A 25941-nucleotide genomic window follows, 5' to 3' on the forward strand; every position below is an offset into this window, starting at 1 on the left:
ATATTCCACTAACTGGATCCCTATCATGACAAATTTAAAAATAATTTAATAAATGGGAATAAATGTTTATTATTTTGAGATTTTAAAATGCATCTTTATAAAAACAAAACAAAAAAAAATCCTACTTTCTATGTCTGAGCATTTTTCAGATTTAAGATTAATTTAATACCAATTAAAACCTTATTTTCGGATTAATGAATTCAGTGCCTTCTTAGACTTTAAGTATCCACAGGAACCCTAATAAGACTTTAAGGCAGTTAATCCTTTAATGTCAGGCCTTACTTTCAAGTGCCCAAATTGCTGACGTGTGCTTGAGAAAGTTCACTGAAACCACGTTGAGTGCTTTACAGACACACACACACACACACACACACACACACACACACACACACACACACACACACACACACAATAGTTTCTGCAGAGGGGAAGCAAGCCAAAAAACTTCCCCTACACAGTCAAAATAAACAAATGCTTCACTTCTCTTCTGCATACACAGTTTTATCAAGCGCTCAGACTGACAGCACTTAACACTATCACATGATAAATGTTTATAAAAAATGATCTTTATTTAAAGCCAAGCTACGATGTCACAGGATGCACAGAGGTAACATAGTAACGGCATTACTGGCATGAAAATACAACTTTCAATTTCATTTCTCAAAGGGCTAAGTGGGAAATTGTGACTTCATCCTTTTTAAACAATGTAAACTACCAAATTTTACCCAAAGTTTTGTGTACTGAAACTACACACAAATGCACAACAGATGTATCACAAGCCACAAAATCAAAGACTGCAACTTCTTGAAGAAGCTAGACTGTAATGATGGAGGTGAGAGTGGGGGAACAAAGAAAACAATTGTAGAAAATGTCATACTTAACGTTCCTTAAAAGGTCCTAAAGCCTTTACATAAAAAAATTCAAACATCACAGTTAAATGTGTTCAGCAGAAATATTACAAGGTCTGTTCTCGACTGGCTCCACATGATTCGGACAGAGCTATCTACAAAATATGTGGCAAGCAGGACGTCTGCTCTCAGGCGTACATGTCCTCACGGTCTGCGTTATAGATCTCACCCTCCTGCAGTGAGGCAAAGTTTAGGAAGTGCGAAGGCCGGTGGACTTCATGGTAGAACTCCTTGGGGTTTGCCAGCTGCAGGTCGTACTTCATGTTGGGATCGTGGCGCACACCTGGAGCAAGAGGAGTTAACAGAATGGTTATGTGTTAGTGTCTTAATAAGCCACTGCTCATATAACATTTAAATCTATTTAAATTTAATATAATTTAAATTTATCTAAACAAGATAGTGCACATTAGTCCGAGGACAGAAAAGGCTATTTGCATTTCCAGATTATAGTGATGGATTTTTTAACTGTGAAGCACAACTGCATCATAAAATCAATCAAACTGACACACAGATTGGAAATATCGATGTACTGACCTCTGTCACCTATTAAAACAAGCAGCGGTACAGGCGATATGACAAACCGCTTTTTAAAGCAGAATCATTTGGCTCATCTACTAAAAAAGTAAAATACAAGCCCCCTTATAAATTTAAAAACTATGGCTACTGACCCATGAAGTTGTAGTTCCAGGACACTTGTCCAGGCACCATGAAGAAGCCGAGGAAACGGTCAGAGAGCAGCATCTGCACTCTTTCATAGTGAGATGGCAGGTAGCCTTTAGGGTTGTTGCCCTTGTCTGTGTTCTGCCGACCCCACTCGTAGCCACTGGGTGTCAGCTTGTAGGCTGTGAGCGTGCAGGAGCCTGGGGTGAAGCTGAAGAAAAAAAAGAGGTAAAATGCATTTTAATACCATTCAGCTGAGAGCCATCTATGTTATATGATTAAAACAGTTACAAACTCAAAGACAACAAAGGAAAACCAAGATACTGTTTTTAAAATATCCTGTAGCATTTTTTTTTTCAAAATAAATATTCTACTTAATTACTGCATCAGTTATCAAATTTAAAAAGTAACACAATTACTTATTTGACAATTGTACAAGAGCCTTTTTCAGTGCCAGGATTTGGGGGGGTGGGGTTGCGCATTATCAAGCTTTTTTTCCTTCGTTTGTGCGTTCTTTTCTATCATTCTGTGGCCCCTCTCTAAATTCAGAGATTTTTGCTTGTCCACAAATGTAGCACGGGCAAAACTCTTCATGAGTTCATTTTCTCCTCAGCAGCCGTTTATGGAGTTTGAGTGGCAGGGTCGATAATGGATCAGTCGGTCGAGGAGCTGCTGTAGATGCGAGTAATGCAAACTTTGTGTCACTTTCACTGCGCCTGACGTTCTGCAGCTCCATCTGCACTCTCAGAGAGTGGTGCAATGAAGAACTGTACTGTGTAGGCTTTGGCCTATATTCCAATGCAGCACTCCTAATGAACAGTCCAGCTCCCAAAATAGAAAATCAATACACAGATGTGATCAGTGTGGCAGGTCGCCATAAATAAATGAATGTGTGGGGAAACCCTGAATTTCTGAGTGACATCTGTTTACTACCTGTATTATGAAACTCACCTGCAAGTGATGATGATGGTTTTCTCTCCGTCCCAGGAGGGGTTGTCAGCCATGACCTTGGCATGGGTGGTGACGTCCTGTGGGGACAGCTGGGGCGACTCATTAGGCTGGGTATGGATCCAGCCGAGGGGCTCCATTTCCTGTTAAGGGAAAGAAAAGGGTTTAGAATTGCAAAAACGCTCTTTAAAACAGTCACAAAGCAGCGAGCATCCATCATAAAATGGTAAGAATGATCTGTAAGGTTCTCTCAAACTGCATGTGTGTCTTACTTTAAGGTATTCATGACCAGGCAGCTGGTTGGGCAGGTGGACAGTCTGATGTGTCCCCCACTGTGGTACCATGACGATGCAGCGGATCTCCTTCACCTGGGGGTTGTCTGGTGGACTGGTGCCATACAAGTAACCTGCAATCTGAACAACACATGACCGTCAGTATCTACAGACACGGTCCGTCTCTTTATTTTGGTTTAATGAGGACTACTCAGGTGGAAATGTCCCCTGCACACCTGTGCTCGCAGATCTGAGATGCAGATGAACTTCTTGAGGACGTTCTTGGGCAGGATGTAGGTGTAGCCCGTCTCCTTGATGTCGTCAGATGACACGTAGATGTGGTTGGTTCGGAGGTGGAGGTTGGCAGCAGATATGGCCCTGACAGATGAGGAACAACAAACATTAAAACCAAATGGGAAACAAAAATTACAACCCCCCTAGTTACTCATTTACTACCACAAGTTACAATGGTTATTCTTCTTTATGGATCGTTGACTGATTCCTGAGTGAAGACACACCTCAAAACAAAGTCTGGAATTCAAATAAACTCCTTACCTGACTCTCCACTCAGTCTTCGAGGAGAAGGTCTGGGTCTCGTAGTTGGAGGTGGTGGAGGTGATGATCTCGTCACCGTGTTTGTTGACAGTTCTTGTCTGTGTGGCCGTGAGCTGCGACTGCTCCTTAGTCTGCTTCTCAATCTCAGCAATCTGCTGACGCTGTTGTGACGGAGCGGAGATCTCCATACCCAGGATGATGTCACGGATCTCAGACTGGGTCAGTGAGGCCACATTCACACTGAACGAAAACAAAAGAAACATTGACTACTAAATACAAGTCTAGCTTTACTCTGTTCTATTATGTTACAGAAAATTTGTCCAATGTCTTTCTGAGCAACATATATATAACATTTATATTCAGTCCATGAATGAATACATACTTGTTCTTTTTGCCATAATCTGCCAGAATGAGATCTTTGAGCTGCACTTCCACCTTGATCCACTCCTCGTCAGTGAGCGTGGGCCAGATGTGATGGGGCTCGGTGATAGTTGTCTTGTCAGGTTTCAGGATCACCTTAGCGCGGTCGTTGTTTACGTGGAGCGCTCTGAGGATCAGGATGAGTCGGGAAAAGGCCTAGAGATCGGGGCATACCACCAAACACAAACTATTTACACAGAGAATAGTCTGATGTAAACAAAATAAAATTCACCCTGATGAGTTTTGCTGAGAAATCAGACGGATCTGCTTCGGTATACTTGACAACCACAAGGACAAGTTTGTTTTGTAACTATCATTTTTAGTAGATGCTTTCTAAAAGCTTGGTATGTTATAGTTTAGTCGCAGAATCAAACAAAAAACAGGAAAAGTTACTCAGAGAAACGATACATCGATGTAAATAAGGTGTAATCTATTTAATCCTGGTTGGTTATAAAAATATTACAGCATTATCACTACTGATGTTGCTGTTTTTATTTCATATTTAATATTATAATAAATGTTGTTTTTTTTCTCTTTTTCTTTACAATTCTAAAATGTTTATATTTGTATTATATTTAAGTGAGTTCTTCCTATGTCTTTTGACATTGTTTGTTTATATGGGGGGGGGGTACCATGTGTAGTTGTCTTTGAAAATTATGCTTCACAATAAAACCTTTTAAATCATTTACTCCTGTACTCCTCTACTCTTGTGGGATTGAGTAGAACTCACTGTGTAAGACGAGATAGTCTTGAGCCAGTCGTCGTAGAGGTTGAACAGCACCATCTGAGGCTCTGTGGCCTTCAGGATCAAATCTCCAAACTTCTCCACCTTCAGACAGGCCTGGAAGGGCAGCTGCAGCTCAGAACCTTTGATCACAATGTTCGGGAAGTCGAGCAAATGGACCTGCACAGAAAGAACAACAGCATTACATCTGGAAAGGAGTTCACAACTTTCAGGAACTACCGATGACCAGTCAAAGCTTATTATACCAGTTGTTAGTATAAAAGACTCTTACCTCCAGAGGGTCAAGCATGCCCTTCCTGGTTACAATGATCTGTTTTGGCTGCTCTTCCACAGGGAGGGAGCGAATCAGGGCAGCCACTTCTTCAGCTGTCTTCCATTTGGCCAGCTGCAGGGACAAAGCAAGAATAAAGTGAGATCCGCAGGAAGGTATTCATGGAAGGTCATTCTAGCAGCTGTATTTCCAATTTAGTTGCATTGTTTCTGTTATATAAAGGAGCTAAACAAACATGGAGCAGAACACAGACCACATACAAAAATATAATCAAGAGGCCTTATTCCTAAACAAAAAATTTAAAAAAATTTACTACAAACATCAAATAATTGAACATAATAAGAATCGAAATCAATACAAAAAGCAGGGGTAGTGATAACAAAAGCAAGGAGTGGTGGAGCAGGTCCGCACCTGTCCCAGACGTTTCTGTCCGGCCCACACAGATGTGTGAATGATCTTGAGGAAGAGCTGACCCGTCCTGGGGTTGAAGATGAAAATAGCTCCATTGATGGGCTTCGTAGTCAAGTTACCCTCAAAGGTCTGTTGAGATGAACAAAAAAATACATGAGACTATACTCCCAGGATATTTTTTTATGTTCCCTTGGAAAAGCAACATATTAAGGTACCGAATTTACAACATAAAGAAGCTTTAATTCCAAAACAAACGTGCACTGTAATGGCACAACAACAGTCAGCCTCACCTTATGAATGGTGACTCGGTACACGTTGGTGTCATCTACAAACCAGATGATCTGGTTGGAGAAGAGTTCACCGTAGTTCTGTGAGGACAAGTAGGGCTCAGTGGGCTCAGAGGAGTACAGCTGCAGACCTTTGCGGATGCGCTCCCTGAGCACGTACAGGGCGGGGTTGGCCTTCATGATCTTGGCCATGGCCTGCTGGATCAGAGGCTTGCTTCCAGGGAACCAGTTCCCATAGGCACTACGGAGGAGATTATATGACAACTTGAGTGAAATACTAAATTTTGATGTTTTTTTTTTTTTGTTTTTTTCAACCAATATTTCCTCTGCTGACCACAAGAGAAAAATACTTCATGGATGTCTACCATGTCTACCAAACACTATCTGAGCTGATGTAACTTTCTGTTGCAGACAGTTACATTCATGTTTAACAAGTTAGGAAGTGATTGTGAAGACTGCCAAGGCACCTGCAGGACGTAGTTGTTGACATGAACACGTGGGTGCCAAATTCCAGGCAACACTGTTAACTATTTGTATGAGAAATTTGTTTTATTTTTGCATACATATTTTACACTGGGGTTCACTTTAAAATCAGAAAGAAAACACTGTTACCTGTAGTCAAGATGACTAGCAAAATTAATTTAAGCACACTATTTTTATATTTCACTTTTACATCAGTCTGTTAATACATGCATTCACTCTGGTCATGTATTTATGTTTGTAACAATCCTAACCTGTGCAGGTTGTAAGCCAGATCGATGGCAATGAGCACCCCGGTGGGTGAGGGGTAGATACTCATGTTGTCGGTGGTGTAGTCCAGGAACTTGGCCCTGGCATAGCGCTCGATGTCATGTGAGTCATAGTCACCCCAGCGCAGCTGGATGTCGATCCAGTACTTCTGTGTGGTGGTGCTGTCCATTACGTCCCTGTAGGAAGCAGGTGGACATTTTAATTTATCAAAGACTAGATAAAGGGCCTTGAAAATGCTTCATCAAGACAGAGTTCACAAAACTCATTTGTCCCATTGTTGGCAATCTGAAAGTAAAAATATATATAGTCACGTTAATATACTTTAAAAGTCATACTTGGAGTCAGCGAGCAGAGATGGCCGAGACACGTTCCACTTGTATGACGCAAAGAGAAGGATGTCTGCACAGGATGAGTTCATCTTGTACGACTTCCTGGGGTGGATGGTCTCCTTTTGCACCGTCTCAATCTCAAGAGCATCCAGCTCCTGATCAAACACCTGAAAACAAAAACGGAAAAATGAATCACTCACAATCAGTCAATAATAAAGCTGGTAAAAAGCCATGTCAAGAACAGACTGCAGCTTGTTATATTTCTGCTATCATAGTGAGTAAAAAGCTAGTCTGTAACAAAGTTAGAAAAAAAACCTACCTGACAGAGATCCATGACAATGCTCTCGTGAATCTTCTGCCACAAGTGAGCCCTGAAGATCTGAATAAGGGAGATCTTCAGTGTGGGGATCTTGCCATGCATGAAGATTCCCGTCAGGTCAAGCTGTACCTGGAAACCCACGTACACCTACAGACACAGGAGAGAAAATGAGGGCCAAGTCAGACATTTTTAAACTTTATCTATGGGAACATAAAAATCAATCCATCTGGTTAAAGACATTTACAAATGGTTGTACTAACGTTGGCTCTGTTGATGGTGGGCGACCACCAAAGTGTGAAGCGACGGTTGGGAATTTGGTTCAGACCAGACCTCTGGGCATTGGTCAGCTTCTTCCATTTCATCGACTCCTCAAAGCCACTGGCCTTTTCCCTAAAGCCCAGAAATTGAGACAATTGACGCTTTTAAAAGACAGAATAACACAAATACACAACCTGAATCAGTTCTGTGGAAGAAAACATTTGATGGTGCAAAATAAAGAAACATAAAAAGCACCGCAAGTGTAAAAGTATTTTGGTTGTGTAAGCATATTCTTCTTTTAGATTTGTTTGAAACCTAAGATGATCAGGAAAAGTCCTAATATGAAAGAGCTCTCACCAGAAGAGACCCTCCCAGGTGGGGAAGTAAGTGCCTTTGAAGAGTGTGTGCTCCAGGATGCCCTCCACACCACCCAGAGCCTGGATCATGTCCGTACGGTAGTTGTTCAGGTTCCACAGTTTGCCATCATGCCTCTGGTGGGTCCACCAGAACGGATTCTGCTTCAGCACCTGCACGCAGTCAGGACAAATTCATTAATAGATGAATGCGTGTTGGTGCAAAATGCAACAAAGGTCAGTATATTTACATGCAAATTGTAATGATTTTTGGCATGTTAGTGTTTGAATTAAACTCGACATAACTGATCCCTGGTGCTTCATCATACCTGGTACTGTTTGAAATCTGTCCTGACTCTCCAGCCTTTGTCATAGGCCAGTGTGTGCCTGTCCTTCTGGAAAAGTGTGTTGATACGAGGGATTCCTCTGTCCCAAGAGTCCTCCAGATCTTCCAGGGTCAAACGCCTGAAACACAAATAAACCCACTGCTATTTACATTGTCAAGTTTCAGCTCAGGTTTGTTAAAATTAGTACAATAAGTGCAGCACTGAACAGCACATCCTTAATGTCTAACATATGTTATTATTGACAAAATACCTGTTCTGGGCAATGGCCTCCTGTCTTTTGAGGGCGTACTCGGCCCAGACCCTCTGGGAGTCAATGAACTCGCTCTCCCATGGCTGAATGTAACGATACAAGTTAGGAATGAGCTGGTCCTCTTCGTGGCTCATTCCAGACCTGAAGTGGGTGATTCCCACATCTGTCTGCTTGGACCACCTGGTGGAGAGAGAGAAAAATAACGCCAAGTTTACTTAAACAATATACAAAATAATATAATGACCAGAGATGGAGAGAACAATGGTCTGCATGCTGACTTACCGCAGGTCTGACTGTGGAATGAGCACGTGGCCCATGGACAGCATGCCGAGGCCACCCAACTCTTTGGGAGTGTAGAAGACGACAGGTGGGAAGCGGCTAGGCATTTTGGAGTTCAGGCCGATCTTGATACGTGTCTGGATCTTGTTCTCGCACTTCACCAGCAGGTCTAGGAGCTCCTGGGTGTTGACCACAGCCTCACGGAAGTACGTCATCAGGCCAATCAGAGCCGTGTTCCATTTGTTCACAATCTGGAGGTAAAGACGGGACACACTGGTTTATTCTGACATTGCAATGATTACTTTTTGTTATTTTTTAACATCACACTACTTGGTACTTTTTGGCAGATGGTTGTCTGCTGACCTTGGTGAATGTGGTGGATCCAGAGGCCATCAGGATCTGACGCACTCTGTTGTGGAAGCGCTGCATCGATTCGTCGTCCACACGCAAGAAACACTGCGCTGTCCTCTCTTTGGTTACCTACAAATGCAAATACAACATGGGAACTTAAAAACAGGAATATGACCATTTTAAGAAAAATGCCAGTATACAAGTTTCAGTACTGTAACACGACTAATAGTATTAGTTGTCACAAACTGTTTAAGGGAAGTCGTTAACAGATGCACAGCAGTCCTTTATTTTGGGCATCAAGTCCTCACCTCGTTCTGCAGATTCCACACACCGTCCTTGTGGGTAAACTCCTCATAGCTGGTGCGGCACTTTGGCAAGATGCGGCACTCAAAGCCACACATGTTGAAGAGCAGGTTGGGGTTGTCTTTGCTGTAGACCGAAACAAAGCTGTTCTCCCACTGGACTGTGGTCACTGATCTGGGCAGGCGGTTCTTGATGTCCCAGAACACAGCACGTCCACTGAGAAGAATAAGATCGCAAGAGTTATGTTTCCTTATCTGGTAAAATAAGTGCAATGTTCAACATAGATTAAGATTTTGTAATAAAATATACTACTACTAAGAGGAGAGTCAAAATCTTGAGGTGGAACTCACAGGTTAACATCGTGCTTCATGAGTCTCATGCGGGCATCACGGGGCCAGCACTTCTTGTTGTTATAACCCACTATGTTCTCGTTGTTGGGGTCTGGGTGCTCAGTCAGGTACCTCTGAATCAGATCCCTGGCCTCGTCAGCAGAGAACCTGGTGGACCCATGAAAACGCCATACAATTAACAGAAAAACTAACTTTTCACTCTTGTTCAAAAATCTGTTCTTTTTGGCAGCAAAGCTAGAAACTTAAGACTATTACCAATATTTAGTGGTTTAAAAAAAATAAGGTGGTTTGTTTAACTCATGATGTCCATCAAAGCTTAAGTTTCCAAAGAGCAATACGTTAGGGGTGTATTTATTATTTTGGGGAGTCGATCTCACCTGAAGAAGATGTGGATGCGGTCGATGTAGCGGCAGTAAAGTCGGATCGGGTGGGCGCTCTCTGTGGGTGTGTCTTGGAAACTGAGGAAGTCGTTGGGCATCTGAGGTGGGCCGGCCATCTCACTGGCACGGTGCAGGCCCAGCACCAGCAGGTCCATCACCAGGCCGTAATACTGAACAATGAAAGAGGCAAACTGGAGCCCCCTGATGATGCCGTAGGAGTTGGTGTGGTTCATATCCTGGATAGACAAGAGACAAGAAGATAACATTTAGATCAAATATCAGTAAAAATGTACTGCATCAGGAGCTTCTTAAACAATAAGTAGCTAGATATGATTTATATAAGAGTTTAAGGAATGATCTATAAAGATAATATAGAAATAAAATAATATTTGAAATGATTGCACGTGTTTACCTTGTAGTTGATGACCACGTTGTTCTTGGCTGTCATGTAATCGGCGATGTTGTGGTCAACAATGAGACGCAGCAGCCTGTTGAGCAGGGTCAGATCAATCTTCTCATACATCTTCTCATAGCGGGACTCCAGCATCACGTTGCACTCTCCCTCTGCAGTCTCCCAAACGTCCTGCAGGTTGTTGATGCCTGAGGAGAATGAACAAAGAGATGTTTGACTTTTGATCCTGCTTCTTCTTTGATACATGACAGGGGTCATCAGGTGCATGTCATCAATAAAAAATGCAATTTAATTTGCATACTGAGGTATTACACAATATGATCATACATTCATAAGGTAAAACTTCTGTTATTGAGTCTGACCTTGGCACCACTTATAGACCAGCAGGGGTGGCGGTTCAGTGTCAGCAGGTTTGATCCAGGGTGGGAAGAGACGTCTCTTGTCCGCCTCGTACCACAGGTACTGGTCAAGGTAGGCATCTGTGATCTTCTCCAGGGGCTCCACATCATACACAGGCACCAGGTGACTGTACAAGTCCATGAACTCGATTCCCACCTGCAAAAGAAGAAGTGCATCTGAGACTGACGGGAATCAAATATGATGGTTAAGACATTTCCTGTGGTGTTTTCACAAAAATGAATGATACTGACATCAATACTCAGTTAATTTGAGAATGAGGCCTCAAATATTTTTTTCTGCAAACAATCTAATGAAGCAAGCACTGTGAAGAAAAGAGGGTTTTAACTAAGAAAAAAATCACATGTGATGCCACATATCTTATGTTTATATACTGTATTGTTAGTAAATGAACCCTATACTGTCAACCAATGCTCTGCCATATTTACCAGCAGATGCTTCACTGTTAACTAAAAGTATTTGTACGTCTTGGTCCTGACCTCTTTGAAGGCTCTCTGGGTGAGCAGGTGACGTTTGATCCTGGACAAGGCCTCGTGAGGATTGTCGTACGCCTGTTCAATGAGCCCCAGCTCCTCCCTCTGACTCTGGTTCAGACGAGACTTCACGCTGGAGGACACCGAGACACAAACTTAATATGTAGAAAGCAATATACTTGCAGGTTGTGTTACCTGGAGTGAGGACATTTATGGTAGAGACTTTCATGTTGAAACTGCATTTACCTGTACGCCTCTTTGAGCCTCTCCAAGGCCAGGATGAGCAGCTTGGTGTCGTGTTTGTAGGACAGTGGAGGGAAAGGGATGGGCGAGAACCGCCGACTCTCCAGCCAGTGAACAGTGGTGGTGTAAATGGCTACCGCCTCTTCAGCTGTGATGTAGGGGCCGTCCTGTCGGCAGAACATGTACACTTCATTAAAAACATGGCAAAATGTGATAGTTTTCTCCCTCATCCCATCATGTTAATTTTTTTACTGTAGGTTGTATTTTTTATTTTTTAACTTTACTTTATCTATTTTCCCCTTAAGTTTTGGATTTTTCTTTTCTATTTTTTATTTGTTTGGGGTTTTTTTAAATGAATCTTATTCATCTTTATTTTTTAAAATTTTTTCAATTATTATTTCTCACTAATTTTTTTAATCGCTATTACTACTATCACTCTCTCAATGTACAAAGGTATTTACTTATCTATATTTACTCATCTGGAAATGGGAACTGAAGTTTAGACACTCAACTACTGATTCATAAATGTCCTGAAAATTTCAATGTCCAAAACTGTGGGACAAAAAGGGGAGAATGGCAAATACTAATATGGGTGTTAAGCACAACTTAACGTAAAGACACATTGAAATGGTAAGACAGTATAAATGACATGAAGTAATGTCTGAATGGTGAGGAGCCAACTGCAGCTGCAGCTGGCAATAAATAAAAGAGACACCATTCATGTTAATATTCCTCCAGTTCTTACGCACAGGCAAGCAGACCAATGCAAGTGCGCCTTTGTAAGAGGATGTCATTAAAATCTTAAAATTGAATTTGTTAAGTGCATTATATTTTTGCTGAAAGGCAGGAGGTTGATGGTCAGCCATACTTATTTTACTTGTTAGTAAATGCGGTTGTGGACAATTTCTTTAAAGTCACTGACCCAAAAGCACACACAGTCAGTTTATTAATACTGACTGTGGGGAAAAATGAACACAAATAGAGATTATTTCCATTTTGAGCTGTCATTTCCTGTGTGTTACCTTCAGGTAGTTGTGCTGTCTCTCCTGCTCAGCTTTCAGGTACAGACGAGTCAGTCTCCCCAGGTTCTTCTTGCACACCGTCTTGTCCACAGTGGCTCCACGGCGAATACGCTCACGGTTGTAGTGGGCGGTGTTGGTCCACCAGTCAGCTTTAGCCTTCACATAGCGTAGGATCATGTTCTCAATGGGAGTGGGCAGGCCTGGCACCTTTAATGACCGGAGGATATGACAAATAATTCATTAATTCTTGCTCAACCTAAAGTGGCACAAATAATTTTGACCCGTATTGCAAACATTTCACCACTTCAAGAGCTGACAGCTCTAGCAGTCTAAGCAACATGACATTTGAAGCACTTGGACTCCAGCACTTCAAGCACTATACATTTTACTTGATAAACTGGAAGTGATCTCTGTGATGCACTGACCTTCCAGGGGATGTTGGCCTTCCAGCACCTCCAGGACTCACTGAGGTGCTGCAGGATGGTTCTGGCCTTGTTCTGTTTGATTCCCTCAGGCATCATGTCCAAGATGTCATGCATCACAGCAGCACGCAACTCCAGGTCAAAGTGAGACTCCACGCGCTGTTTGGTCACCGTCTTGGCTACGCCCTTGGAGTGACGTCCTGTTGGAGCAACCGAAAACTGTTATGGCTTAAATGTTTTTAAGTTTCTGCAGATGCAAACCTCTGTGGTTCATACCGTTTTGTTGCTGAAATAATGGCATCACCAGAACCACAAGAACATGAGACAGTGTATGAGCGTACCTTCAAACTGCCTGGCCAGCAGATTCCCCAGCCACCTCTCCAAAAGCGGAGTGATCCCTCTCATGAAGAACAACCACACTCTCCAGCCGGGAGCCCAGAAGCCACAACCTGGACCCTTGCCCACGGGACCCTGATCAAAAAAACAAATTCAGACAGAAATCACAATGAATTCAGACTTCAGGATACGAGGTTAAGACCTCTTTCTGCAGTCTGTGAAAAGAGCTTTTGATGGACAACAAACATAATATCTCCAATACTCCAACAAATGTCATATCCAATACAATGTGTGTTGACTTACAGTATTGAACCGGTAGTAGATGAGATGCTTCAGATCTTTGCACATCCTGATTTGTCTCATCAGCTTGTACTTGTAGCGGTACATGCCTGTCAGCTGACCCACGTGAGCGAAGATGTACTGCAGCCCATCAGCCAACTACAATACAGAGGCAAAATTCTGGGATTAATCGAGTTTGACGACTGTTAAATAATTCATTTACAACTACTGCCAAAAAATCACCGCCACTGACACGAAAACAAGAAACTGATCACAGTCTCTCGAGATCAATAGAAGATGAACTTTACAGAAACTCTGCTTAAAAACAGCTGTCACAACTGAAAATCCACGTGTTTTACATTGCAAGTAGTTTAGATGTGTTAGCACCCTCATTCTGCAGTTTAGCCCTTTTACTTGAACTGCAACAGACAACACTCAAATTTTCTGTGGCTTTCTTTTATTTGTCCCGTCAGTACCGTCGATAAAATTACACTTCCTTGAGTTAATGAAAGAATGCAGGTGTAAGTGTACCTCTAATACAGAGGGAATGTGCTGAGAAAAATGTGTTGCTAAACTAACCTGGAAAGCGTCGACATTTCCCAGTCTGTACTGCACGTGGCTGTCCACCACAAGCTTGCTGAGACGCAGCACCTCTCTGCACAAGTGAAAGGCATTGCCGAAACGGGACTTCTTTCTTTCCTGGGGGACAGAAACACAAACAGTTGTACATCAACACTGGTGAAATAGAGTGCCCAAATACAATTAGTCATTTTTAACAATAAAAACAGAGCAGAATCCCCATTTTAACCTTTATGCAGTTTAGATTAACTAAATTTGGAGCTTCAAACTGTCACTTTTGTTATATAATGAGAATATTGTAACATCAAAGCAACATTTCACGAACAATCCTGTTACTTATTTAGGCATGGTACTACAACAGGTGGATCTGTACTGGAGATTGTACCTTTGTGGTCAGGGTCTTGACGGGCTTCAGGTTGAAGTTGTAGTCAAGATGCAGGTAGTTGAGGTTCTTACGGTGGATAAGCAGATTGAGCATGTTGTAGCCCTGTCTGCAAACCTGCAGACCCACCTCCACCCAGTCCAGCTTAGTGGACTGAAAGAACTTGGTGGCCTTGAAGGAACGGAATAAATACCTGAAAGACAACAGACGCAAAATCTTAACGGGAAAAAAATGATGAGCAAAAAAAAACAGCTTTAGTAAGGATGCCAGTTTAACAGGAAATCAAGATATGAAGTATCTAATGATGCTCACCTCTTCTTCTGGGCCTTGGGTGGTCTGTGCTTGAGAGCATTGAGCACATAGTACTTGAGCAGTTTCTGGTATGACACACGCACTTTCACTGGCTGTCCTGCAGGGCAGTGCTCACGGTACCTGTAGAATAATGAAACACCTACCATTTACAACGTCTCAAAAATTATCAGTCTGTTTGCAATCAGTAAATCACAACACATTTAGTCTCGTTACAAAAATGTTGGGAGTTTGCTCACCAGTTCTTGATCAGCGGTATATCAATGGCACGCCTTGTGCGGCCAGATCTGAGGTTGAAGGGTCTCGGCGCCCACAGCAGAGCGATGCCATTGGCTGTGTTGTCTGTGTAGAGCGGGGTCTCTTTGAGGAAGGGCTCCACATACTCAGGAAGCTCAAACTCTTCATCATCATCTGGCAGAGGCTCCTGACTCTGCAGGTGCAGGAAATTACAACAAGAATTTAATGGTGAGTTGATGAATATTGACTTGGAAATAAACAGCTAAATTACAAAAAAAAAAAAGATATCTCAAACATTTTCATTTTGATGGAGTTTTACCTCAAATTCATTTGAAGTCGAAATTTAAGAATATTTAGAAGCAATGTCTGAATGATAAAGGCCTAACTGCTAATGCAGCCAGTAATAAATAAAATTCACCATTCATTTTAATATTCCTCCAGTTCTTACGCACAGGCAAGCGGACCAATGCAAGTGCGCCTTTGTAAGAGGACTTTAACCAGAACTTCACATGATTTGTTATGACGGAAATAAATTATTCTTTTCAGAGCTGTCAAAGATGGACAATCAGCCACAATCCTCAACACTTACCTTCACAGAGTGTCTGTGTGAAATGGGGTTGATCAGCGGGTCAAAGTAGAACGCTGGGAGATCTGGATCCTCAGTCTTGATGAACACCACATTAGGTGTATGATACCTGCAGAGGTGAAGTCATGAGTATCTGCTCAGTTCTTACAGTCAATGTGAACGATATTAGAGCAATTTTAGCAGTTGGATGAGACGGTCAGGGCATTCAGCCAAGTTACGTCTGAATATTGAATTTGTTTTTTAATGACCTAATACCTTGTTTGCTTATTTCTTACCAGGTAAGGTGCACATGGTGCGGCAAGTTGTTGTACAAGTAGGGGAAGGCGATTTTGTACTCTGTCCTGATAGGCTGTCGGATGATGATCTTGTTGATGTCATTGAACTCATTCCAGTCTTCATCCCTGCAGTAATCACAGAAAGGGATCAGCTGAGGCACAGATCATCCGGCATCTATTCTTAGTTTGTTTTGTTTGTGTAAAACAGGATTAACAATCAAACAATTACAAGAAATGTGCTTATTCTAAAGGCAAAATCATTAAACAGTCTAAGAAACGTGATCACACGTGTGAGCAAGCAAGTGGTGGTAATTCCAAGTGAGTTCCACAAACCAATAAAAATAACAGTGTAAAATCTGTATGTCAGTATTTAATTAAAGGCACGAGGTCCTTACTGGAGGTTGATGTCCCTGACCAGAGGCTCAAACTTCGGCCCCCCAGGGATTGCCATATTCAAAGCCTTGGAGGTAAAGAAGGCTTTGAGGTCAAACAGATAAAAGTAATTGAAATCCACCAGGTCTGTGAGGAGCTGATTGGCCAGGCGGTACAGTGTAGACATCATGGGCAGTGTGAACTGCCAGCGACGGTAGGTGGTGCCATTCACAAACCTGAAGATGGTACAAATGAATTGTTGTTTTATTCTGCTAGCAACACATCAGCTGTAAAACTTAAAATGTTTGTCTTTAAAGAGTGACATGATGGCTTACTTGGCAGTGTCTTTAAGAGGCTGGTGCTCATAGAACCACTCCACAACTGAAGAGTCCTCCTCAGAGTCCAGCTCCATCTGGATCGCCTCCAATGGTTCCACGTCAAGGATGTTGTCAGCATAGTCTAGCGGCGGCTCCTCGTCATCAAATGGTGGAAAGCGCATACGCTTGAAGTGCCGACGATCACGCTTCTCACGTCGCATCATGATCCACATGGTGCTGGAAGGAGGACAAGGGATGCAGATGATTGGAAATATCTTAGAAATATACATGGGTATAATGCCCTTTGTGTGCATTTCTCACACAAGTGCCATGTACTACAGACATGATAACATTATAGGATCACACTCTCTTACCCCCACTGGGCGATGTAGACTGGCTCTATGACCCAGGGGATTTCATTCACAAAGGAAATAGCTCCAGTGATGTGGTAGAGGACAGGCACATCTCTGATCTGTTCCCAGGGCATGGGCATGTTTTCCAGCAGCTTCAGTACTGCATGGGGCATGTACTTGAGGGCACTAAGGAACAAAAAGAAAAGATACACAGTGAGTTAAGGCAGTGGTGATGAACCTTTTTAACCAACAAGCAAATATATATTTTTTTAAAAATTTAAAAAAAGGAAAAATGAACAAAAATTAACAGTTTAAAGCTTACATGTGCATTACATTCTATCTAGAGTACATCTACAGATGTTAGTCAGCTAAGGACTTTTATGATCAATTTTTTACCCAAGGTAGACCCTCTTGTCATGGCGAAACTTTCTGTTGGTCATGTCTCCATGGTCCCTGATAATCTTACGGACATGCTCAGGTGGCATGTCTTCCTTCTGAGCATCCACAAAGCCAAACTTTCTCTTTTCTGAGTAGCGCTTTGCCTGCAACTGCTGCCATTTTCTTGCTGTAGAATTAGAGGACATTTAAAACAAAATTACACATTTAAACATGTCCATTTGAGATATGACATTATAGTTTGAACCATACCAGGAATGTGCTGCATTGAGTGAACATACCTTTCTCCTGCAGTTTTTCCTCAGACATGTAGTCTGGAACGGGCACAGGTGGGGGTACACCTGGTGGCATCCCTGCAGGGACCCCTCTGTAGGGGAAGGTAGCCGCCATGGCACCTCACCACTGAAAGAACACCAGACAAAGAATTTAACTGAATACTGCCCCTAAAAATATTGAAGCAGTGTAATCACATTAACTTTAAAACGTGATGTTGATTTATTTGTTTTATTGTCCTGCATACAAAGATATAAGGAGTGTCCTTTTTAGTTAAATGACCTCCATTTATGTTTATTTCTTTTGAATGGATGACTATAAAATATTTTAGTTATGTTTTAGAAGGGAACCTTTGTTGTGGCTGAATTTGTTTGTCTGGCCTGGGATAGAAGGCAGAGAATAATGTTTGAAGACTTAACAGTAAGATAAAATGTATTTTGGATTGATCACTGCAACAATATTGTTAAGTTTTCTTGTAAACCCATGAGGGCTGAGCACGTTTGTGTGCATGACACAGAATAAAGAAATCAATCATAACATAAGAGCCAGACTGTTAAACTATACACTTTTAAATTTGAACACAGTTACCCGCCTCGTAACGTTACTCCAAACCGCGCACAAATAAGGAGAAATCGCTATATATTACAATAATATTTATGGTGGATTTTTAACTCAAACTGGTACTGGTCTCTTTATGCAATGACTGCACATTATCTTGACTAAAAATGCTAACATAACCACTACAAGTTGGCTAGCGGTTAGCTAACATGGCTTCCCGTGCGGCATTAAGTGTTACGTTATGTACAACTTTAAAAATAACAGAGTTGATTAATTGCCCGTTAACTAAACTTTACAGCACAGATTACGATTTATGCACTCTTTACAATACGCTACACACCAAGTTTGCAAAGCATTAAATGGACTCTATTTGTTGATTAGGCCAAACGTGGATGAAGCGGTGAGCTAGCCAACTGCTAAAACTAGCATAGCGGCTAACGACTCATTGATAAGTAACAAAAACGTTTAAAACACCACACACCTCGCTACCTTCACTCCCCGTGTGATTTCTTAACGTTGAAGACAACCGTGTTCCACTAACACTCGGCTACCACAACATTTCTGTTTCACAGTTGTTGTTTTTTCCTTTTTTTCCGATTCACTGTTGTGTTGATTCGTCTTCACAAAACTGGATCACGCACGACGAACGACGGCGGCCACACGATGAACGCAGTTCAGCGGAAATCACAGACAAAAGATACGCTGGATATCAGCACGTCGCTCCGCAAAAGAGATAGGGCTTTACGTCGAAAAATACGCAAACCTTGGATGAGCGCAATTTTGTAAGTACCCGGATGATTCCGTTTCCGGCGCACTACTGCCTCCTGAAGTGTTGGAGTGAAGCCTACAGGGTTTCAACAGTATACAGTATATCTTTAAATTAAATATCAGCAGTGCTGTGGAGTAGCCTAACTAGTTAAATGTAACTAGTTACAATAATTAAAAATATAAAATAAATGTAATTAAATTACAGTTACTAATCAACATGTTGGCGGTTGCAAAGGGAATCCATAGGGGAAAAAAGATTTACAGTAAAAACTTCATGTCGAGTAAAGCATTCATTCTATTCATTATTAACCCTGAGGGCCCGCTTTAATACTATACACACTCGTATCACTTTGTGCAAAAAAATGCGCTTTTCAAAATCATTTCAAAATATTAATATATTTAATTTATATTAAATAATAAAATATTTTACATTCATGTTATTTTCATTTTTCATTGAGTTTTTAAACCAACATCAGCCCTAAACGTAAATATCAAATAATGATGAATTTTCAGAATTTTAACCCTTTAAGTGCCAGGTTTTTGTCATGATGCCACCATATTTATTTTTAGATGAAAAACAAAATAACAAAAATGATTGCTGAGCTGGAAATTTCAAGATCAAACTTAAATGCAACTTTCCACAATTTATACCATATGCACAAACACAGGAGAAATTTAAATAGAAGAATGAAAAGCGCGTAAAATGCGTTAAATAGTCCCTGGGGGTTGAATTACATATTAGCAGTAGTGGATAAAGTATCTGAAAGCCGTACTTGAGTAAAAGTACAGATTTCTTACCAGAAAATGAATTAGTAGAAATTAAAGTCACCTATTAAAATATTTTACTTGAGTAAAAGTCTTAAATTATCTGATATTTACTGTACTAAAGTATCAAAAGTATCAAAGTGTACTTAAGTAAATGTACAACTAAATACAAAATCCAAACAATTTATCCACAGATAGAGCTTTTTAATGCCAGACCACTTTTCCATGTCTTCATGAATGAGTTCTTACATTTCAAGAAAGCAGTAAAATTTACACAGACCAAACAAGCCTTGCATGTTTAGAGTAACATTCATGGATTATTTTCTGAATAGACCTTGGCCTCCTAATTTTTTTGTTGTTTTCTGTCATTTATTTTATTGCTATTTTGTTTTTTTGTTTTTTTCATTATTTATTTTTCCATAAGATTTGTATGCCCAGTCCAGTATTATTTTATATCAACTTGATGTAATGGCCAGGATTTATTTCTAAGTAAATAACAAAATCCAGTTTTTCCTTCATCCGTCCGTCCGTCAACTGAAATACCCTATTTACTTTTTGTTTACAGAATCACTTTGCTTTGTGCTTGGTGTTACGTTTATTTCTTTGCTGTGCTGTATGCTTTTATTCTGAAAAATAAGATTGGCCGGAAGCGTAGAAGTCGCTCATCACATCCAGAGACAGAAAGAGAGGGGCAGGTCATTACCGCTGACACGTTATTTGTCATTCATAACACGGAGCGATTCTACTTCACATAGCTAGTTTGGAGGCTCTTTCTATAGTTTTGAAACACTGTCGGAAGTAATGGCGACTTGTGACGACGTGCGGGAAAACGTGAAGGTATTTCAGTCTGTTTCAGACTCAGACTTAAGTCCTCAGTCCAGAGTTCAGTTCTGCAAAAGCAGCTCTGACATTGCATATCAGCACAACAGTGGTTCAACCGTTGATTTTCCTGAAAGTGAAAATACTGATGTTTCTTCAATCAAAATCACTGTTGTATGTGATCATCTAATTAAACCTGTAAAGAAATGTAGTTAACACTTTAAATCACGTGTAAAGTAGGGGTCGACAGATTATCAACCTGGCCGGTTATTGGGACTGGTATATGGCATTTTGCCGATTATCTATATCGGCATTTTATTTTAATGATTGAATTAAAGTGCAAAGAAAGTGTCAACATGGGAGGAACTTTTACTTTTGAAAAACCGCAGGGAGCTAGTTTTATTTATTCATTTTTTTTAATTTTAAAGTTTCACTTGACAATAGAAAAAAACTCAGTTGTTGGGAACTTGCTGTGATGATATTGAAAGTCTGGGTTTTAATTAAACATTTGCCAAAGGCATTTAAACAAAGTTTCGTGTAGGAGTTTGTTATATTCCAAACTCTAAAAATTGACAGAAAGATTTTCAGTTTTATTGTAATTGCATATCAGTTACAAATATCAGTTATCAGTCTCATTAACTACTAATAATCAGTATCGGCCCTGAAAAACCAATATCGGTCGACCCCTATTGTAACTTGTTGACCACACATGTTGACTATTATACGTGCAGAAGTATTATGGCAGCAGACTGGAGTCCTCAGCTGATTTGCAAACAAGTGCAGCTTCCTGCAGTTTTTCTTGCCGCCCAATGCCAACGAGTGTCACTGAAGCACTGACCCTGGTTCATCCGGAGGTCACCAAGAGGTACTGTGTGTTATCTCACTTTTACTTTTGCTTCATATACATCTTTAGCGGTGACTGAACACTGGCACACAACTCTCTCACACACATGTCAACAGATGGTCTTATTTGTATGAGAGGTGCTGAGTGAGGTCTGCAAACATTTCTGCCTCACTTGCTCTAATAAACCTTTCTGTGAACACATTGGAGGATTACACTTATTGCTGCAAAAAACACTGTGTTAATCATCCTGTATTGCCCAGGGTGCCGAAATTCCTACATTACTCAAATATATAACTTATTTGCTTAAACCTAGTAATGGATCATTACAGCTAGCAGAGGAAATTATCACAGTTTCATATAATTATCAATTTTCATACTACAGTATACCTTTAAACCAGTATATTGCTGTAACCCTTCTCTAGAGCTGTCTCTATAACACCTGTTTGCTTCCCATTATTGCACATTGACTACTGATACGCTAAACTGTGCAATAATGTAAATTCAGCCAGTGAACCTTTCTATTTATTATGAGTTTCTTTTTTTACTGTTTACTGTCATCATCCATCACTAAGGTGCAATATCAGTATATACGAAACTTGGCAATATCTATACTTGCTATGTGCAGTAATGTGCAGTAATGTAAATCAGCCTGTTTATTTGTCATATTTTGCTTTTTCTACTGTTTGCTTATTACGTTGCATTGTGTTTTTTTTACCATTGCTTCTTGTTTTGCACTTTCCACTTTGCTGCTGTAACGATGCAAGTTTCCCGCTGAAAGATAGAAATATTTTATCATATCTTATTTTATCTTATCTTATATCATCTTATCTGTGTGGTTTTGCACTGTTGCCATTAAAACAATACTTTTCTCCAGATTCTACGGCTGTGGTCTTCCGTTCCCAGCGAAGCTTGAGGGCTGCACAGTCCTGGACCTCGGCAGCGGCTCTGGTCGAGACTGTTATGCCTTCAGTAAACTTGTTGGACCGAGCGGACATGTGACTGGGGTCGATATGACAGAGGAGCTGGTGATTACACATGCATGTACACACACCGTTTCACATCTGATTTCCTTGCTTTCTAATGATTTTTCTTACATTTCTTTAGATCGCAGCGTCTCGTCAGTACATCGAGTATCATCAGAAGAAGTTTGGCTATGAGAAGCCCAACGTGACTTTTGTCCAGGGGTACATGGAGAAGCTCAGTGAAGCTGGCATACAGAGTGACTCAGTGGATGTTGTGCTGTAGGTTTAAAAACATTAATATGATTCTACATCATCTGTCAGTGGTCTGTTACAATAAAACAATTTTGATTAGATAAACAAAACTGTTTTTCTCTCTCATGTATCCAGATCCAACTGTGTAATCTGTTTGTGTCCTGACAAAAGAGCAGTGCTGCAGCAAGCTTACAACGTCCTAAAGGTTAGTCCAAAGAATTTCTACCAGCTTACATCAATGTGTATAAAGAACGATGTACACTGTTTTTGTTCTCATCATGCTGTTTTTTTTACAGGAGGGAGGTGAACTGTACTTTAGTGACATGTACGCCAGTAAAGTCATTCCTGATCACATGAAGAAAGATACAGTCCTGTGGGGTAAAACAACATCACAACATCATCTAAAATTCAGTGTGAAAGATCAGAATCCCTGCACCTCTGTCCTCTGGTGTGACCTTTTATGTTTTCGCCTTTAGGTGAAGGGATGGGTGGTTCTCTGTTTTGGCAGGATCTCATTTCATTGGCTCACAGCGTAGGTTTTAGCACGCCACACCTTGTTTCAGCCAGTCACATCGTGGTCCACAACTGTGAGCTCAAAGCAAAAGCAGGTAACAAAAAGGCAACACTGACTTTCAGGGTTCCCACGGTCATGAAATTCCTGGAAAAGTTATGAAATAAGGAAAACTATTTTCCAGGCCTTGAAATGGTTTGGAATTAACAGAATGTTTTGGAAAAGTTTTGAATAAACATTGTTTTGGCTATTGTTTAAATAATGGTAATAAAATTACCAAAGCATGTCTAACATTATGCAAAATATGTTGTATTTAAATTCTAGCACTTCTTAGCACTGTGTGACTGTTGATTGGATCTTGGTTTTCTATTCCTCAAAAGGATGTTTTGTGAAGTTTACTTATATGGCAGCCTGATCTACTGACGTATGATAGAAGCAGGAGCCTGCTAGTTAAGATAGCAGGCAATAGCTGTTTGTTTATTCACAAATACGTGGGAAGTGCGTGTTTATAGGTCTACCCTTTTAAAATTACTTAAATAAAGTCACGGAATCAGAAAAAGATATTATAGAAAAGTTATGGAAAAGTTTTGAAAATTCATTGGTAAAAATATGTGGCAACGCTAAACTTTTGATGATATGCAAAAATAATTTTCACCCTACAGCTGAGCCAGTTCTTCATTTTGCAGGTGACATCAACTACACTTCAGGCACTTACCGGCTCTTTAAGCTGCCCAAAAGTCCAGCCTTGTCTTGGGCAACAGTGACCTATAGAGGAACGGTGGCAGATTTCCCAGATCAGCTGGACTTTGATTCCTCCCACTGTTTCAAGGTAATATAAAAGTTCTACCCGAGAAGGCTAACCAGGACAGTATTTAATTGCTTTATCACTGTTTACACAAGAGCATTTACTAACCTGTGGCTTATATTTCAAATACAGTGCCTTGCAAAAGAATCCCCTCCCCCAACATTTGCCACATTTTTTTCAGTTTTGTAATAATGGATTTAATGGTCTTGATGGTGCCACTTGCATTGTAGTGTTGCAGCTTCTGGGGCCTTTCATGACAGGTGCACATATAGTGAGACTGCTCACAGCTAAACTTTATTTCAGTAATTAAATGACTTCTGAAGGTAATTTTTAGCACCAAAGCATATTTAGGAACTTAACAGCAAAGGGAAATACATGTACATGCATCACCTTTTAGTCTTTTTTATTATTATAATTATTAATATTGTTATTTTAGACGTGTTTTTTTTCATTTTACCTCAACAATTTTGACCATTACCTAACGTCCAAATTTAAAAATCCATTTAAACTACAGGTTTTAATGCAAATAAAACTGAGTCAATATTTTCGCAAGGCACTGTAATAGGAAAAGTGGATCTATATGTTATACTTTCTTCATTTTAGAGAAAAAAAAGTCCTATATGTTCACATTCAAACATATATTTTTTTAATTTATTGTGCTATATGCAGAAAGATGTGGCAGTGGAGGTAAATGGAGAGATGGCAGCAATTCTCCAGAGATCCCGTTTCTCTTCGGATTTCATCATCCAGACTTCAGACCGAACAGAGTCCAGCTCAGAGTCAGCACCACAGGTAACTGATGTTCTGGGTTTATTTTGGCTAAAATGCTTTAATTTTGCAAGGTTCAACTACTGACTACATTCAGAAAGAGGGAAGTTGAGCCACATTTTGCATGCAGGAATCAAATAACCACAGAGTAGCCTAGAGTCACAAATAAAAGAACCCTTTGTTGCATCTCCACAGTGAAAACTTTGGTTGTAACCAAAGATTTGTTTCACTCTCATGTAACAATGACTCTACAATTTCTCCATTTGTTCCTCAGTACTGCCACCTCAACCCCTTTCTGCTGGCTGACAGACTGGGAGCCTCAGTGAGACAATGCTCCAAAACAAGCAAATAAAGATGCAGCTCATTTAACTGTCCCAAAGAACAGCTAAAATAAGATTGTAACAAATGTTTTTAGAGTTTGATTAGTTGATTGTAATAACATTACAGACTAATTATTTATGTACTCGTCATCACTTACTTATAATATTATGAACATTACGGTTAAGAGCTGTTTAACAGGATAATACTGTCACAGTGATATAACAAATAAGTGTCCAAATAGTAAAAATATACATTTTGTACTAATTGTTTTAACTTTCTAAGCTTCAAGAGATAACATAACAATTAAAGCATCTTGCCAGTGTTTGTGCTTGTCTGTATTTTGTGTTTTGTATCGTCTGTACTGTGTGAAATGAAACTGAGAGGTTTAATTATAATGATTTGCAGCTAATGATGAAAATGAGTGAAGACTACTAAGAATAGACTGCCCCTATAAGGTAGTTTATAAAATATTAAAGAAACTCTCAAAAAAAGTTTATTTTTGTAATACTCATTTCAGACAGGAGGTGTAACTGGACCACTCAAAGCTAACCTGTAGTTTCTGGTGTTTTAATTCACTCTAAACACAAGGTACATATTATATTGTGTGTTAGCAAGTTATGTCCTCCTTTTGGCTAGAAATGTGTGTGCTTCAGCATATTGTGGCTGAAATGAATATTACAATAACAAACTCTTAGAAAAAGGATCCTGACAAAAAAAATAAAATCGCCTGTCAAAGCTTTTTTTCCACCTTTTTCACAGATGAAAAAGCGAGGTATCTTAAAAGTGATCCCAGCGGGGTTTTTTTCCCCACTTGTTCAATAAATTATTTTTGTAAGGAACTTTATACACACAAAACCTTTTTTCACTTGTTCTTAAGTCATTAACACAAGAGAAAACAATTTAAAACAGACTTTGAAAATTCATCACCAGGATTTGTTCTCTTACTTGCATTTCAGGGCTTATGTAACCGAAACGCCAGTTTGACAGAAACGGGGACAAATAGACACAGAACAGCAGTGTATGACACAAGTGAAAATAAAAATCAGACGCCTAATAATCACTCCCCGATATTTCACTAAATATTCCAAATACACATGATTATTACATTGTGTTTTGGTATACAACCATTTCAAAAGCAT

General features: G+C 40.3%; 2 protein-coding genes across 2 annotated transcripts; one reads left to right on the forward strand and one right to left on the reverse strand.

Moving 5' to 3' along the window:
* Positions 1 to 543: 543 nt before the first annotated feature.
* prpf8 (pre-mRNA processing factor 8) lies at positions 544 to 18640 on the reverse strand. The gene is made up of 43 exons (XM_042486225.1): positions 18469 to 18640; positions 17438 to 17558; positions 17157 to 17325; positions 16782 to 16946; positions 16426 to 16644; positions 16114 to 16326; positions 15719 to 15844; positions 15447 to 15552; positions 14860 to 15050; positions 14624 to 14743; positions 14315 to 14504; positions 13930 to 14049; positions 13375 to 13509; positions 13077 to 13206; positions 12739 to 12935; positions 12314 to 12520; positions 11295 to 11458; positions 11055 to 11181; positions 10521 to 10713; positions 10159 to 10346; positions 9744 to 9982; positions 9367 to 9513; positions 9022 to 9232; positions 8726 to 8842; positions 8366 to 8613; positions 8084 to 8263; positions 7816 to 7951; positions 7491 to 7660; positions 7136 to 7265; positions 6876 to 7022; positions 6563 to 6723; positions 6212 to 6403; positions 5481 to 5718; positions 5191 to 5319; positions 4780 to 4893; positions 4494 to 4667; positions 3726 to 3919; positions 3344 to 3583; positions 3025 to 3166; positions 2789 to 2929; positions 2520 to 2659; positions 1577 to 1779; positions 544 to 1191 (listed from the first exon to the last, which is right to left on the reverse strand). Exons 2-43 carry the CDS (start codon positions 17544 to 17546, stop codon positions 1037 to 1039), a joined length of 7017 nt encoding a protein of 2338 aa, XP_042342159.1. The 5' UTR covers positions 17547 to 17558; positions 18469 to 18640; the 3' UTR covers positions 544 to 1036.
* Positions 18641 to 20198: 1558 nt separating this feature from the next.
* Positions 20199 to 25124, forward strand: zgc:153372 (uncharacterized protein LOC767695 homolog). Its single transcript, XM_042487097.1, has 10 exons — positions 20199 to 20357; positions 21071 to 21204; positions 22058 to 22208; positions 22288 to 22424; positions 22533 to 22602; positions 22694 to 22775; positions 22874 to 23005; positions 23595 to 23737; positions 24383 to 24505; positions 24756 to 25124. The coding sequence occupies exons 1-10, from the start codon at positions 20322 to 20324 to the stop codon at positions 24831 to 24833; spliced, it is 1086 nt and encodes a 361-aa protein (XP_042343031.1). The 5' UTR covers positions 20199 to 20321; the 3' UTR covers positions 24834 to 25124.
* The last annotated feature ends 817 nt before the right edge of the window (positions 25125 to 25941 follow it).

Source organism: Plectropomus leopardus, chromosome 5 (genome assembly GCF_008729295.1).
Source record: "Plectropomus leopardus isolate mb chromosome 5, YSFRI_Pleo_2.0, whole genome shotgun sequence".
Lineage (NCBI taxonomy): Eukaryota > Metazoa > Chordata > Actinopteri > Perciformes > Serranidae > Plectropomus > Plectropomus leopardus.